Below are 15,650 nucleotides of genomic sequence, written 5' to 3'. Positions count from 1 at the left end.
AAGAGCGTAAAGCCTTGGTTCGCTTATGTGGAGTATTAAACCCCTGTACATTTAATGACAAGATATTTATAGGAGCCATAAAACAACGAATGCGAATATTATAGCATAACAAGCAGAGTACTCACCGAGAGCCAGGATCACCAACCCGAGAGTCAGGAGGGAATAGCAAAGATTAAAGAAAGAAGCAATAGAATAGAAAAAGAAAAAAGGAGAGGAGAATCGAACAAACCCAATATGAAGACAATTTAGCAGTATATAAAGGCTAAATAATAGGGTGTAGGAGCATCTCAGGAGAGTTTTTAGAACTCTATGAGAGGGTCCGGGACCACCAATAGAGACCCCCATAACAATGGTAGGAGTCCTTAGGTGGAATAGAGGGCAACAAGAAATTCCTAAGGGATGTATAACATCGGAGGACCACAGGAACTATTCCATTACTATCATGGAAAAATTTCGCTTAAATTGTTACAAAAAAAGAAAAAATAAAGTTCAAAAACTTGAGAGGAAAAAAAAGACAGAAATAAGTTAATATAAAAAATTTTAAAAAAATATTAAAAAAAAAAAAATAAATATTTTTGTAACATAACAGTAGTATGTAGCCATAACTCATTTTAGTCATGAATATGGCCAGTTAATTAACTCTGTCAGCATACTGTGCTGGAAAAAAGTAGCAAGGACAAATAACTAGTCTGGCTTAGATTGTCAGTCCATTGAATCCTCATTGTTTGGTGGTGAATGTTCATATCGACCTCGCTTGTTAAGATTTTGATGGGAAGATGTGGAATAGCTGGGTTTTGGGTCTTTGTTTTGCTGTGTAGAACGAAAAGCTGAGCGCCTATGAGACTGGTCATATGGTAAGATTGCTTCGGCTAGTCCAATATCAAATAGGGCTGACTTCAAGTCCTCTAAAGAGCGACAAACATATTTTGTTTCCAAATGAGTAAATCTGAGACAAAAAGGAAATCCCCATTGATAGGAAATTTGATTTCTCTGGAGTACCTGGAGTTGAGGTTTAAGTGCACGTCTTTTTGCAACCGTTAGTGGGGACAAATCCGTGAAGAGTTGATAGGTATTGCCCTGGAAGCTAAGAGATTCTCTCCCTCTGGCAGCTGTTAGTATCTGTTCTTTGGTTCTGTAAAAGTGCAATTTAGCTATAATATCCCTCAGGGGGCCATTTATTTTGCGTGGGGCTAACGCTCTATGCACTCTATCCATTTCGAACCTGTCAATAGGAGTTCCAGGTAATAATTCTTGAAAGAGCGCCGTGATATTAGCCTGCAGGTCTAGAACAGATTCAGGGATTCCCCTGATTTGCAGATTCGATCGACGATCTCTGTTCTCTTGGTTCTCTAAACGATTTTGTAATGTAAGGTTTTCCTCTTTTAGTACCTTCATCTCAGACATGTAGTTCTGTGTAAAATTATCAATTTCATCAACCCTCAGTTCTAAGTCAGCTGTTCTCTGACCTAGTTCTCTAATTTCTTTAGTCAGTTTGTCAGTTATATGATCAGAAGTCTGTTTGAGGGCTTTCTGAAGCATACATTCAAATTTTTTTAAGATGTCAGACTGTGTAGCAGCTTGTAATTCACAGTATTCATATTCAGACTCAGACTCACCGTTAGCAGCCTGTGTCTTCTGACTGTGAGGTAAAGAATTTTCAGTGTATTCACTGCTGTGCTGACTGTGAGGTAAAGATTTTTCAGTGTATTCACCGCTGTGCTGACTGTGAGGTAAAGATTTTTCAGTGTATTCACCGCTGTGCTGACTGTGAGGTAAAGATTTTTTAGTGTATTCACCGCTGTGCTGTGGGGGAGATGATGCCGTCGCCATTCCAGCCGCCAGCCTGTGTGCCGTTACCTTCGTTTTTCCTGCTTTAATTTTCGTTTTAGGAGCTCTCAAGACCATTGTCAGTGAAGCTGACAGTATTAGGTAGGATTTTCTGCAGTTTTGGGATACTTGCTGGTTCACTGGGACCTGTAGTCCTCCGTTGAGAACTCCCGAGGAGCGGAGCTCTAAGGTAACATTACCTTCACCTCAAGCTGCCGCGCATGTGCCCCGGGATGAACTATTTTCATATTACTGGGTTTAGTAACACTTTAAGCCCTGTAGTATGAAATGCATCATTTCAGTTTGATCATGTTATTTACCTTATTCATTAATCCTCCTAGTTCAAATCTCATATCTCGCTGATTTTTGCATAGGAAGGAACTCAGCATTATGATTCCAGTGAGCAGGTAGGTGACACTGGAAGCTTGAAAGCCACAACAGAAAATAGTATTCACCTTTTTTTATAGATCTCACCTCTATATAGATCACATTGTATCATGTCTATATTTCTCTATACAGGCCAGAACAGGCCGGACTACTATTATAATCGCACATCGCTTATCAACAATCAGAAATGTAGACAGTATTGCTGGATTCAACAATGGCATCATCACAGAGCAGGGAAGTCACAGCGAGCTCATTATAAGGGAAGGAATCTACCATAAACTTGTCAGCATGCAGGTAAATATCCATTTTATTCTTGCATTAGGAGGATGTGCTTTAATTCACCAGCAGATGTCTGCAATCTGTAGATTAATGTCCCAATGACAGACAGCTTCTGCTTAAGCTCCTGCTCCTTTTTGGGTGACAAAACGATTTTGAAAGGCTAGATTTGCTATGATTGCCACGTAATCCTGGCGCAATAATCGCGGCAGAATAGCATCACGTTTGTGTGCCATCACATTGTGCAGCCATAGTCACGTGATTTTGAATTGCAGGCAGAATTCTGCCTGCGATGCCAATCGCAAAGTGTGAATGGAGGCAAAAAGTCACAAGTGGGGGCACGGACAGCAATTCGGACCCAGCAGAGACTCTAACACTTTGCTGCCAGGTTCAAAACTAAAAATAATTTGCCCATAGTCATCTCTGCAATAAACACTCTTTTCCCTGTGTTTTATACATGTAAATACACTGAAAGTACAGAAAAATACCCATTGATCTGACAAATATGCAGTCAATCCCATTGTGGGCTGACAACACACAAGCATTTTGGTGGACTGAGTGTCTTGTCCAGTGTCTTTTGAAAAGCTACTTAACCTCCCTGGCGGTTTTCCCGAGTGTGGCTCGGGGTTAAAATTCAGTACCATTAGCGGTAACCCCGAGCCACACTCGGGATCGCATTGCAGGATCCTGGGGTGGCGTTACTTACCTTGTCCCCGGGATCCTGCGATGTCACCCGCAGTGTCCGAGGGCTCCGTCCTCCTCCGAAGCCTCTCCGTGCCAGGCTCCGTTCCCTGCGAGCGGCGCGACGCATGGGGGCGGAGCCTGGCGGCAAATTCAAAAAAATGTCAAAAGCATAACACATACAGTACTGTAATCTTACAGATTACAGTACTGTATGAAATGATTTCACATCCCTTTTGTCCCCAGTGCTTTGTCCCATGCCCTGCATGCAATTTTACATGATATACACTGTTCTTTCTGCCTGGAAACTGGAGATTGTCCATAGCAACCAAAAAGTGTCCCTTTACGTCAAAAGTGGCTTTAGACCAGCTAGAAAACAGCGATAGTAAATTAGAACACTTGCAGAATTGAGCGATAGTGAATTGTGGGGAAATTTATTTTATTACTTTATTATTTTTTTTTTAATTATTTATTTTTATTTATTATATTATAATTTATGTTTTTGTGTTTCAAACTTTATCATACCCGGGATATCTACTAGACTCTGGTTTGGACAGATTTAAGTGTGTTATTGTTAAGATTTACAGACCTACAATATAAAACGCCAAATTTCCATGCAAAATAATGGTACCGCTTTCAGCACCTAAAATCCGAAATAATCATACCGCCAGGGAGGTTAACCACTTCCACTCTCAGAGTTTTATAATTGCTTTGCTTATATCTTTTAGGTTACTTTGTGGTAAAGCAAGGAAACAGAAACCCCTCTAGTAAAGAAGTGTGCTTACTAAACAAGAATGCTATATATACTAACTACTAGGGATGAGCCGAACACCCCCCGGTTCGGTTCGCACCAGAACTTGTGATCAAGAAAAAAATTGTGCGAACATGCGTACACTGTTAAAGTCTATGGGACACGAACGTGAAAAATCAAAAGTGCTCATTTTAAAGGCTTATATGCAAATTATTGCCATAAAAAGTGTTTGGGGACCCGGGTACTGCCCCAGGGGACATCAATGCAAAAAAAAACGTTTTTAAAACGGCCGTTTTTTCAGGAGCAGTGATTTTAAGAATGCTTAAGGTGAAACAATAAAAATGAAATTCCTTTAAATATCGTGCCTGGGGGGGGTCCCCTTAGTCTGCCTGTAAAGTAGCGTATTTTTCCCATGTTTACAAAAGTACCGCAGCAAAATGACATTTCTAAAGGAAAAAAATGTAATTTAGCCCTGGTTCACACTGGAGCGTTTTGACATACGATTCGACGTACACTCACTTCTTTACATTGTAGCAAAATGGAATTTCTTCAGTGTTGTCACATGAAAAGATATAATAACATATTTACAAAAATGTGAGGGGTGTACTCACTTTTGTGAGATACTGTATATCAAATACACTGCCACTAACTAACTAACCTGCCTGCCTAATCTAGCTCAATCTCTCTATCTCCATCCACTATAACACACTTTACAGGCACTGTGTAAGCAGCCTTATATAGTGTGGGGCGTGGACTTAATCCCCCTGAGCCATGATTGGCCAAAGGCACCCTACCTTTGGCCAATTATGGCTCTCGCTGTGGAGCGTGCTGTGGTTGGCCAAAGCATGCAGGTCAGGTGTATGCCTTGGCCAATCATCATACAGCAATGCACTGTGGTTTTGCAGTGCATTATTAACACACACATACTATCTAACTTTCAGAGCAGATAACCATTTACAATGGTCTGTATGCGATAGGATTTAATAAAAAGTTACTTAGTTTGGGTTATAGTTTGCAATTTCCATAACAAACAGGACTCCAGGCTACTCAAACGATTGCAGGAAACAAAACAAAATGATTGCAATGTTATACTTAACAGACCAAAAAGGAGCAAATAAAAAGTTCATTATTAGGGTTTACATATGCTTTCATTGAGTTGGATCCAAAAGGTGTCTCTTTTCCCCATTCCATAATGTTGTATAGCACAGGCATAACCAATGCATATAATTCTGTTTTCTAAAGCTCTGTTTGTTTTTAGACTGTAGACGCGGCAGAGGATGACGGTAATGAAAACAGAAATGATGGGGTACCAGAAGATACCCCAAACTTAAATCACTCAGGGGACAAACTGGTCAGGAGATTGTCTAGCAGGAAAAGTGTGGGGAGAACTTCAGAAAAACAAGACACCCAACAGGAAAAGAAGGATAAAGAAATGGTGACTAATGGCAGCTGGATGGTTGTGTACTATACAGTATATATCTTATTCTTCCAGGTCATGGTATAGGTAGTAGTAATTAGTCCCAATCAAGTAGACTTGTTGAAGATATTTATTTCCTCATCCAATTAGCTTATTTAGTTCCAATAGGTGTCAGCAACATACCTCTACATACAGAGAGGAAATATCTTACCTGAAATGTCTGTCACTCTGCTCTCTCCTCCTCCTCTTGTTGGTACTATAGCACAGCTGGTTGGCGGTTTGTGCTGGTTTTTTTTCCCCTGGTCTGAGAGCTGCTGTACGAGGGACTGCCAGGGTTTCATTCCAAGTCAAATTTAGGTACTTACACATACAAGTTGTCCCCTTAGGACAGTACACATGTTACTGGTAGGATCCATAGTTCAAAAGCCAACTCCTCTAAGGAGTGGACTGGTAAACTGCTATACACAGCAAAATCTTAGATTGCGAGCTTAATTCGTTCCGGAAGCATGCTTGTAATCCAAAGCACTTGTATATTGAAGCAAATTTTCCCATAAGAAATAGTGGAAACTCAGATGATTCGTTCTACGACCATTTATTCATAAATCCTTCAGTTTATAGTCCATATAAAAAGATTATAGCAATGTGATAGGTTGTATAACCATAAAATGTCCATTTCCAATTGGAAGCCTCCACAAGGGGATTAGAAGCAAAATCCAACAGGAGCTCCAGATTTTAAAAGAGAAGAGAGGCACCTCCTAAGTGTAGCAATGCGGTTACATTTAATGAAGGTACAACATTTAGCAACTCACATGGTCGATGATTAAAAGGGGCACATCTAAGTATGCAGGTATCCGGGGTAAAGCTGTCCACATAGACCATCCCCCGCACCGCCAGCTGTCAGTCTGCAATCGTGACCGAGAAGACTACCCTGCAGTAGAGCGATCGGAAAGCGAGGCTTGAATCGCTTATGAAGTGCAGCGTAGAAGGGATGACGTTGATGGCAGTGCGGAGGACGGTCTATCTGGACAGCTTCACCCCGTAAGCCTGCATACTTAGATGTGCCTGTTTTAACCTCCCTGGCAGTATTCCCGAGTGTGGCTCGGTGTAAAATTTCAGTACCATTAGTGGTAACCCCGAGCCACACTAGGGATTGCATTGCAGAATCCTGGTCCAGTGTACTTACCTTGTCACCAGGATCCTGCGATGTCCCCCCGCTGTGTCTGCGGGCTGTGTCTCCGCCCAAAGCTCCTCCGCGCAAAGCTCGCAGGGAACGGAGCCTGGCAGTAAATTCAAAAAGTACACAAAACATAACACATACTGTACACTGTAATCTTACAGATTACATTACTGTATGCAATCATTTCACATCCCTTTTGTCCCCAGTGCTTTGTCCAGTGCTCTGCATGCAGTTTTATATTTTATATTCTGTTTTTTCTGTCTGGAAACTTGAGATTGTCCATGGCAACCAAAAAGTTTTTTAGACCAGCTAGAAAACAGAGATAGTAAATTTGAACACTTGCAGACTTGAGCGATAGTGAATCGTGAGGAAATTCATTTTATTATTATTTGTTATAATTATTTATAGTTATTTATTACATTATAATTTATGATTTAGTGTTTTGAAACTTTATCATACCCGGGATGTCTACTAGACTCAGATTTAAGATTTAAGTGTGTTATTACTAAGAATTACAGGCCTACAATATAAAACGACAAATTTACTCTCTCAAACCAAGGTATTACTGTATTACATTTTTGTTTTTGAGTTTAGATATGCTTTAAAGTGGTTGTAAATCTCAGACATGAAATATGAACATAGCATATTCTTCTATAGTGTGTCTCAATTTAGAGCTCTAAGTGTCATTTCTGTCTGCTGCTTTGTTCCTCTGCTATCAGCATTATTTACTTCTGACAAGTTTTCCTGACACCAAGAGAAAAATGGTGACAGGGAAGGGATCTCCAGCAGATTGACAGCCTGGGCTCTGTTCCTGTGTGCTGTGGGAAGGAAGTGTGTCCCTTCCCTCCAATCAGCTCTCAGAGCTCTCCTCACTGAGCTCTGCAGAGTATAACTTCAGCTCTCCACCCCCTTTTTTGACAACTCTTCAAGCTTTAAAAATGTAGCACTTTGAACAGATGTAGAGAAGAGAAGACTGCAGATAGAAAGATACAACTTAAATAGGAGGATTTATTTGATCTCTGTGTATCCCCCGAGGATAGTCAACCTCACTGGATATTTGTAAGGATTTACACTTTAAAGGTATAAACAGGATTGACTGACCATGGAGAAGTAATCCTAAGGCAGAGTCGATGATTGGCCAGCGTTGCTTGCTTTGCTCCTTGGCAGCTGATATAATGTAATGAACAATGCAGCATTTGGAAATGTTACTTTATATCAGGGATAAGCAATTAGTGGACCTCCAGCTGTTGTAAAACTACAAGTCCCATCATGCCTCTGCCTCTGGGTGTCATGCTCATGGCTGTCAAAGTGCTATGCCTCATGGGTAGTTCTGCAACAGCTGGAGGTCCGCTAATTGCATATCCCTGCTTTATATCATGGGATCCAAGATTCATGATTTCTGCTTGACAGGCAATACATACTTTTTAAGCCACTTTTTGCTCTAGGGATGGTTAGGATCAATCACAATAATGATAATATAATAGAATCATAATATAACTGGTGTCTTTTGTGTTTCACAGAGTGATGAACCCCCACCAGTCTCATTCTTCAAGATCCTGAAGCTAAATAAACCGGAGTGGCTGTATTTTGTGGTGGGAGTCATCTGTGCCATAATCAATGGTGGTACTCGGCCCGCTTTCGCTATTATATTCTCCAGGATTATTGGGGTATGGTGGATATATAATATTTTTTGTTTTCCTCTGTCTTATTCTGTTTTTCAGTTGCTAGTTGTTAAAGGTTAAGTGTCATGCAATAAGCCTAGTGTTACATTTCATCTGACAGTGAGTTTTGTTATCATGCCAGAGTTGAGTAGTGTACAGGAGCCTGGGTAGAACCATTTGTTTTCTGACTTCTTTGCAGTCCTGATCTTCGTGCCAAGTGAGCCAAACACAGAAGGATCAGACACAGGAGCATAGATAAGGGGGGGGGATAGGGGAGTCCAAACCCCACCAGAGCGCCTTCAGCACCGCAGCTAGCAATGATACTGGGTGGCACCAGAAGAACTGCAGCCACAGCACTTGCCACCTGTTACAATGCACAGATAGGCAGTGGCAGTTCAGAGAGAAGGAGGCTCTCTTTAGCTTCTCGTTAGCTCTGGTCATAGAGCCGAGGGAGAGCTCCTCCTCACTGAACTCATTCTGAGTTGTCTGGTCTTTGGTGTGTATTTCATGGAGGGTGGAAAGCTGCATAGAGGGGAGCGGGGGAAGTCTGTACTAATGTATACTGGGGGTAATTATACTAGGAGGAACGTTACTGGGGGGGTGGGGGGGGGGGTTTGCTGTACTTGCTGAGCTGTACTGGTTGGGGAAATATTTGTACTGATGGTGCACTGTACTGCATGTTGTTGTGTCAAAGTGTGTAGGCTCAAGTTTCAACTCCCTCCCTGCACTCCTCCAAGCATGGCGGGTCCCCCTCCTCAAGAAGGCACATGTACAGTCATGCCAATGAACATCTAAATGATTTAGAGTAGGATTGGGAAAAAGTGCTGTGGTCAAATGAGACCAAAATTGAGGTCTCTGGCATTACCTCAACTTGCTGTGTTGGAGGAAGAAAAATGCTGACTATGACCCTAAGAACACCATCCCTACAGTCAAGCACGGAGGTGGAAACATGATGCTTTCGGGCTCTTTCTCTGCTAAAGCTACAGGCTGACTTTGCCAACCTTCTTCCCTCAACCAGAACACTGAAGATGGGTTGTGGATAGGTCTTGACAATGCATGACAATGCATGACAATGACCCAAAAGATACCGCCAAGGCAACAAAGGAGTGGCTCAAGAAAAAGCAAATTAAGGTCATGGAGTGGCCTAGCAAGTCTCCAGACCTTAATCCTATAGAAAATGTATGGAGGGAGCTGAAGCTTCGAGTTGCCAAGAGACAGCCAAGAAGCCTTTTGGATTTAGAGAAGATCTGTAATGAAGAGTGGACCAAAATCCCTCCTGAAGTGTGTGCAAACCTGGTCACTAACTACAAGAAACATGTTACTTCTGTGCTTGCCAACAAGGGTTTCTCCACTAAGTACTAAGTCATGTTTTACTTGGGGATCAAATACTTATTTTACTCACTGAACTGCAACTTTATTTATAACATTTGTATCGTGTTTTTTATGGATTTTTGGTTGATATTCTGTCTCTATCATTTAAGATACACATATGATAAAAATGATAGACCCTTAATTTCTTTGTAAGTGGGCAAACTTACAATATCTGCAGGGGATCAAATAATTATTTTCCCCACTGTATATGAAGGCTGGTATCCTTCACCCCCTGGCTTTTTTTTTTCTTGGACAATCCTAACAGTGATGTAGCAAGGTCTCCGGCCTTGTCCAGTCTAATGAGGACCTCCAAGGCCAAAGATAGCTGACATCCTTCAATATGTAGTGGGTTGTGAGGCATAGTGGGTACAAAGATGGTGGAAGTCATTGGGCGCCAGACATTTCTTGGATGTAAAAGATATTTTATTTCTTTTGACAGTCCTTTTTGTATTTTTGGGGGAAAGAGGGTTAGGGCCAGGATGCCCTTAGATTCAATTGGCAGACTCTAAGACTTCAATAGGCGGATAGCCGTGCAGGGAAAGGCCCCAGCAAAGAGCTACTTCTGCACATGCTTGAATGCTGTCTCCTTTGGTAACAGTCCTTTAACAGTTCCTAACTCAAACATAGCAGTTCTTTCAGCTCCACTACAACTGCCTCTTGTAGTTCTTCAACCCTGAGCTCCTGGTCTCTCAATAGACCCTCTGATTCACTGACTCTGATTCCCTTGAGCTCCTCGAAGGTTGGTGGTGGTATCTCCCTCAAGCGTCACCCACGCTTCCCTGCTGGGTCCCTAGCTTGGCACTCCAGATACTTCTCAAACTTCACCCTCGCTAGCCAGCGAGGTCCCTGGCTTGACTCACAAGGCTGCCCTGCAAGCGTCTCCTCTGTGGGTTGGGTCCCTGAATTGATCACCGCCTGAAGTTTCCCGATTCTCCACCATGTCCGTTCAGTGAGAATATGGTTCCAGTACTTTCTTCAGTTACTCAATGTGGTCCCTGGTAAAGGTGGCCCCTTTGTGGCGACAGCTTCCCTTCTACCTCCGACCACTGACAGGTTCTCCAGCCGATAGCACCGTCACTTTTGGTTGGACTGCAAGCCAGATGCCCCCGGGATAGGCCCAATCTACGACATAGCAGCCCGGGGCTTACGACACACGTCCACCCAGACAGCTGTCCAGGTGGCACAGAATAGCAATCACCTGAACTCACCCGAATATATAGGTTCTCCCAGCAGGCCAAGGGATTCAAGACAACCCCTGCCTATTGGCTGAGATACCCCATGTACCCATAACCTGACCTTGGGTCGCCCTTCTCATATCTAGTACCACTAAGTTCCCGGCCACCTAGTGGTAGAAGAGAAAAGTGCAACAAGGCCAAACTTAGAGAGAAATCAATAGATCTCTATCAATTGACCAAGATGACTACTCTTGGCAAGTAAATTTGTGAGGATCTCCCTTACTAAACCTCAGGGTGCTACAGTGCAATCTCTCTGCCATAAGTTTTGACTATGATCTTGGGTGTTTTGGGTGTTCAAACATACATACAGTATGTGTGCTCCAGCTACACCTGTTAAATCCTTCATAATATAAAATAAATATATACCCAGAGATGGTGGAAACCTTTTTACAATGGTCATGGCCCTATACCAAATGGTATAAGGCTTAACACTCCAGCAGGGAATAATCAATTTTGGGTAGACTGACTCTATAAGTTTTGTCTAGAGTGCAGAAAGGTAGTTTTGTTATTTTGATATTGTTTTTTGTATTTCCAGATTTCCCCTCAATTCTGCCCTGTTGGCCACAGTCAGCAGTAAAACCTTACAAGGGTTCTAACCCTCACCCCATTCTTGCCACAGTGGTAAAATAGCTTTGCTGCAATGTAATATCATTTATTTTTCAGGTATTTGCAGGACAGGCAGATGAAATTAGATCAAGAAGCAACTTGTTCTCACTGATGTTTGTGGCCCTTGGAGGAATCTCTTTTGTGACCTTTTTCCTACAGGCAAGTATTTGGTATTATTTACCCAGTGTTATTACTTTGTGCCATTTATATACAGAACAGGAAGTCACACTCAGACAACATGATAGAAGTAACTCCTAAAGCCCAATTTAAGTTAGACAGCCCTATACTTTTTGACTGATTTTTGTGTGAAAATGCTTTAGAAACCTTTTTCTTCCTGCCATCATGTGCTGGCAGAGCTGAGTAACAGCCACACCCCTCATCTCAGACTTGTATTGCAGAAGGGATGTATCTGATCAGATTTGTTACATTAATTGCCTTAAGTTGAGTCTTAAGTCAAATTGCAGGTGATTTCTGCTGAATCAGTCGCAATATGATCTGTGGGTGGCCCTGTCATCTCAACGAAAATCAATTATTCAATTTCTCTTAAGGAGCTCGGGGGAAAATTGTCTAATCAGATACGCTCACTGTTTGGGTATTGTGACAGCCATGGGTACGAGCTGTCAGAATATAATAATCTACATGGGAGATTCCTCCATCCACGCTTAAGAGATTTTTCTCTTTTGGCCTGGGCGGAAGTAAAGAAATCTACTGTATGTGTATAGCTAGCTTTATTTTGGTACCTATTGACCTGCACAGCCATATTTAGACGGAACAGGAAATAAAAATATACATAATGCCTCTATACATTTCATTTAACGCTTTCATTATATTGTATGTATATTCTCTGTATATGTATATTCTCAGCCTTTTTTTTTTTTTATTTAGGGATTTACATTTGGGAAAGCAGGGGAGATCCTTACAAAGAGGCTGAGACTTCTGACATTCAAAGCGATGCTGAGACAGGTTAGCCACTGAATTGTATATACTGTATGTACAGCTCTACTCTGTTCTGTAATGTGACACAGCCTGAAAATGTAACTATAACTTTTCTCTATCAGTAGGGAAGGTCTGGGAGGTCACTGTATTCTTGGAGCTGGCTTTAATACAGCCCAGGCAAAATGCTTAAAGTGTATGAAAATCGTTTTTTAGTCCTAAAACACTTCATGTTCTAGGACAACTATGCTGCTAATCCATAGAGACAATACCGTAAATGAGCATTGTCACCATAACCTCCTAAATCAGATTGGACCAGAATCTGCCTCTCAGAATCCTAATAGTGCAGGTTTTCACCTTATTCATCCATTCTAAAGGTCACCAGCTTTGCCTTTCTTTACAAGAACCTTTATTTAAGTTTTTTTCTTGTATCAGGCCCCCTTGTGCCACCATGTGCTCCCCGGGGACCTTAACTTAGTTCTTTCTGGCTTGGAAAAACTACCCTTTCAACCACTGGGGACATTCCCTGAGAATCCATGGCCAACATGGTAGCCCTTTTCTGATAACTATAACGTCTATTTGATGTATCTCTCCTGCTAAGAGCCCTCCTTCATAATTCACAATGATAAAAACTTTCTACCTTCTTTGTGCCCTGCTCCCTAGCATTCTAGGAGCACTCTCTACATTGCCTGCTTTTCAAATCTTTTTTTCAGTTTGCTTTATGAACATGGGAATGATCTGATAGGGAGCGATATCAAAAAAGGACTGCTGACATCCCATTGGATGCAAATTGTTTTTAGGATTTGTTTACAATTGACTGACTGAAGTCACGTAAGATAGGCATGCCTAAAGGTAGCTGAGAAGGCCTGTTTCCATGGATCATTGATTTCTGTCAGGTCAACATTTTCCTGTTTTTGTGATAGGGGTATTTAAGATCACAGCTTGGTCATAGGGCAGGCAGAAGACACAGCCTTCTTAGGTACTTCAGCAAAGTGGAGGGGTTCAAAAGGAGCAGGACTTGAAACCTATGCTACTGAAATAGTTCATAGCTCATGGAGAAGGGGGCACATGTTGGCCTTTTTTGCCTTGGGTGCTAAATGATCTTGTTCTGGCACTGGTCGAGGTGAAGGGTTAGATTGTACTGACTTTCAGGTGCAGTAATTTACATTTTGTTTGCAATTGTAGTTATTCTTTAATTAAGGATTGAGCTGCAATAAGAGTTGAGGCAAAGGATGCAGAAAATGTCTAAATCTGTGCTTTTTCTGGCTAATTCTTGTCTTTTGCACGTTTTCTATTAAAGGAAATGGGATGGTTTGATGACTTCAAAAACAGCACTGGTGCCTTAACCACAAGGCTGGCTTCTGATGCTTCAAAGGTTCAAGGAGTAAGTAACTAATACCTTTCTTCATCTGGTTCCTGTTTTGTCCTATGAACAAGTCAGAACATTTTAATCAATTAGTCATGAATAGACATTTGTACGAATTTGACTTTCCCCATAGGTGTGAATGTTGTTACATAATTGTCAGCCCAGTGTGAGGCTGTAAGGCCCCCATGAAGCTAACATTTGTCTCGACTTTTATATGGTTAAGGCTGCTGGAGAAAAGTAAAAATCATCAGTAATAAGTGGACCTGTCACCAAAATGTTGATGATTTGAGACATGACCAGAAGACAAAGTACAGGTCTTCGTTCTGAAAGTCCGCAGGTGTTTCAGAACCAAAATGAGATTGGGGCAAGGGACAGATTCGATTGCCAATATATACATCTTGTAAGGAGTGTAGTATGATCTTTGAATTAAATAAAATTGTAAGTGAATGTCCTGTGTACCGTGAAACAAAAAACAAAAATCTTCAATTTCCTTAAAGAGGAAGTAAAGTCTTCTTGTTTCATTGTACCTACAGGTAATACTATAATAAGACTTACCTGTAGGTACTGTAAATATCTCCTACACTTGCACCATTCAGGAGATATTTACTATATACGCCACTGATGACGTCATCGGCACATGCGCTCTGAAAGTATGGCCATCCGTGCCGTTTCTTCAAGGCCCTGTGCTGTGACCGGCGGCTCCCACGCGGGAGTGACGTCATCACGGCAATCACAGCGCTTCGTTCTAAGGTAAGTATTTCATAATGAGCTAGTATGCGATGCATTATGCATTATGCTCATTATTCCTTTGTCTTACAGGTTTTTTTTTGTATCGGGTTTACAACCTTTTTAAAGTCCTCCTTTGTTAGGGATAGCATGTCGCCACACCACTGAGGCCAGGCCTTGTTGAAGGGAGCAGGGGTCTGTTTTTGAAGCCAACCATAAATGTTTGTAACCTGCTTGGAAGCAGATGATGATCTCAGTAAATTTTTGAGAGTAGAGGATTGCATAGACAGAACCTGTGACTTACTGATTTACTAGGGAAATAATGACTGGTGACAATGTACAAATACTCGGATTTCATTGAACACTATCATCTATTTTATGTCTTACAGGCTACAGGTGCCAGACTGGCATCACTCTCCCAGAACATTGCAAACATGGGTACTGCCATTATCATATCTTTCATTTATGGGTGGCAGCTGACTCTTCTCCTATTGGCCATTATACCAATCCTGGCCATTTCTTCTGTCATCAGGATGAAGATGTTCACTGGACATGCCATAAAAGACAAAGCAGATTTAGAAATAGCAGGAAAAGTGAGTAAAATGTATTGTGGTTGCTACAGAATAGTAAATGTATGGATGTGTCTAACTACTTTCTTATAACGTAAACTTGTGCAGCAATGTGATCTTCCTAATTGTAGCCTGCATGTAGCCTGTATGTAAACATTATTAATGGACTTCTCTTACTTGTTTCCTTTTGGACTGTTAAAGCGGTATTAAATGGGCCATGGGTGGTTATTGTCAGAATGTGCAAGTATGCACTGTATATTAGCACAATTTGGCAGACTTACCTGTCAAACCATAGCTTTGACTATACGGCACTTTGTCGCTAGGGTGATGTCTACTTTTTTCACCCTACTGACAAAGTACTGTATAGTCAAAGTTATGGTATTCCCAGTAGTAACCTATGGTTGTGAAAGTTGGACCATAAGGAAGGCTGAATGTGGAAGAATTGATGCTTTTGAACTATGGTGTTGGAGAAGACTCTTGAAAGTCCCTTGGATGCCAAGAAGATCAAACCAGTCAATTTTGAAGGAAATCACCCCTGAATATTCACTGGAAGGACAGATCCTGAAGCTGAAACTCAAATACTTTGTCCACCTACAATACTTTGTTCACCCGCTCTACTTGTGCTGATGAGCATTATCTCCAGTACAGAAAATGATGGCAAATGGTC

The 15,650-nt window shown here is 41.5% G+C and overlaps 1 protein-coding gene across 1 annotated transcript in view; it reads left to right on the top strand.

Annotated features, from left to right (window-relative positions):
- LOC141144224 (ATP-dependent translocase ABCB1-like) overlaps positions 1-15,650 on the top strand; it is a 78,128-nt gene that overhangs the window by 42,471 nt on the left and 20,007 nt on the right. The window contains exons 15-21 of the mRNA XM_073629682.1: positions 2,347-2,508; positions 5,181-5,357; positions 8,037-8,183; positions 11,447-11,548; positions 12,275-12,352; positions 13,623-13,706; positions 14,804-15,007. Coding sequence (XP_073485783.1) covers positions 2,347-2,508; positions 5,181-5,357; positions 8,037-8,183; positions 11,447-11,548; positions 12,275-12,352; positions 13,623-13,706; positions 14,804-15,007 — 954 coding nt within the window. The remainder of the gene's footprint in view (positions 1-2,346; positions 2,509-5,180; positions 5,358-8,036; positions 8,184-11,446; positions 11,549-12,274; positions 12,353-13,622; positions 13,707-14,803; positions 15,008-15,650) is intronic.

This window comes from Aquarana catesbeiana, linkage group LG05, assembly GCF_042186555.1.
Source record: "Aquarana catesbeiana isolate 2022-GZ linkage group LG05, ASM4218655v1, whole genome shotgun sequence".
In the NCBI taxonomy this organism is placed as follows: Eukaryota; Metazoa; Chordata; class Amphibia; order Anura; family Ranidae; genus Aquarana; species Aquarana catesbeiana.
Note: the sequence above shows the minus strand (reverse complement) of the source record. Positions and strands in the feature narration are given on the sequence as shown.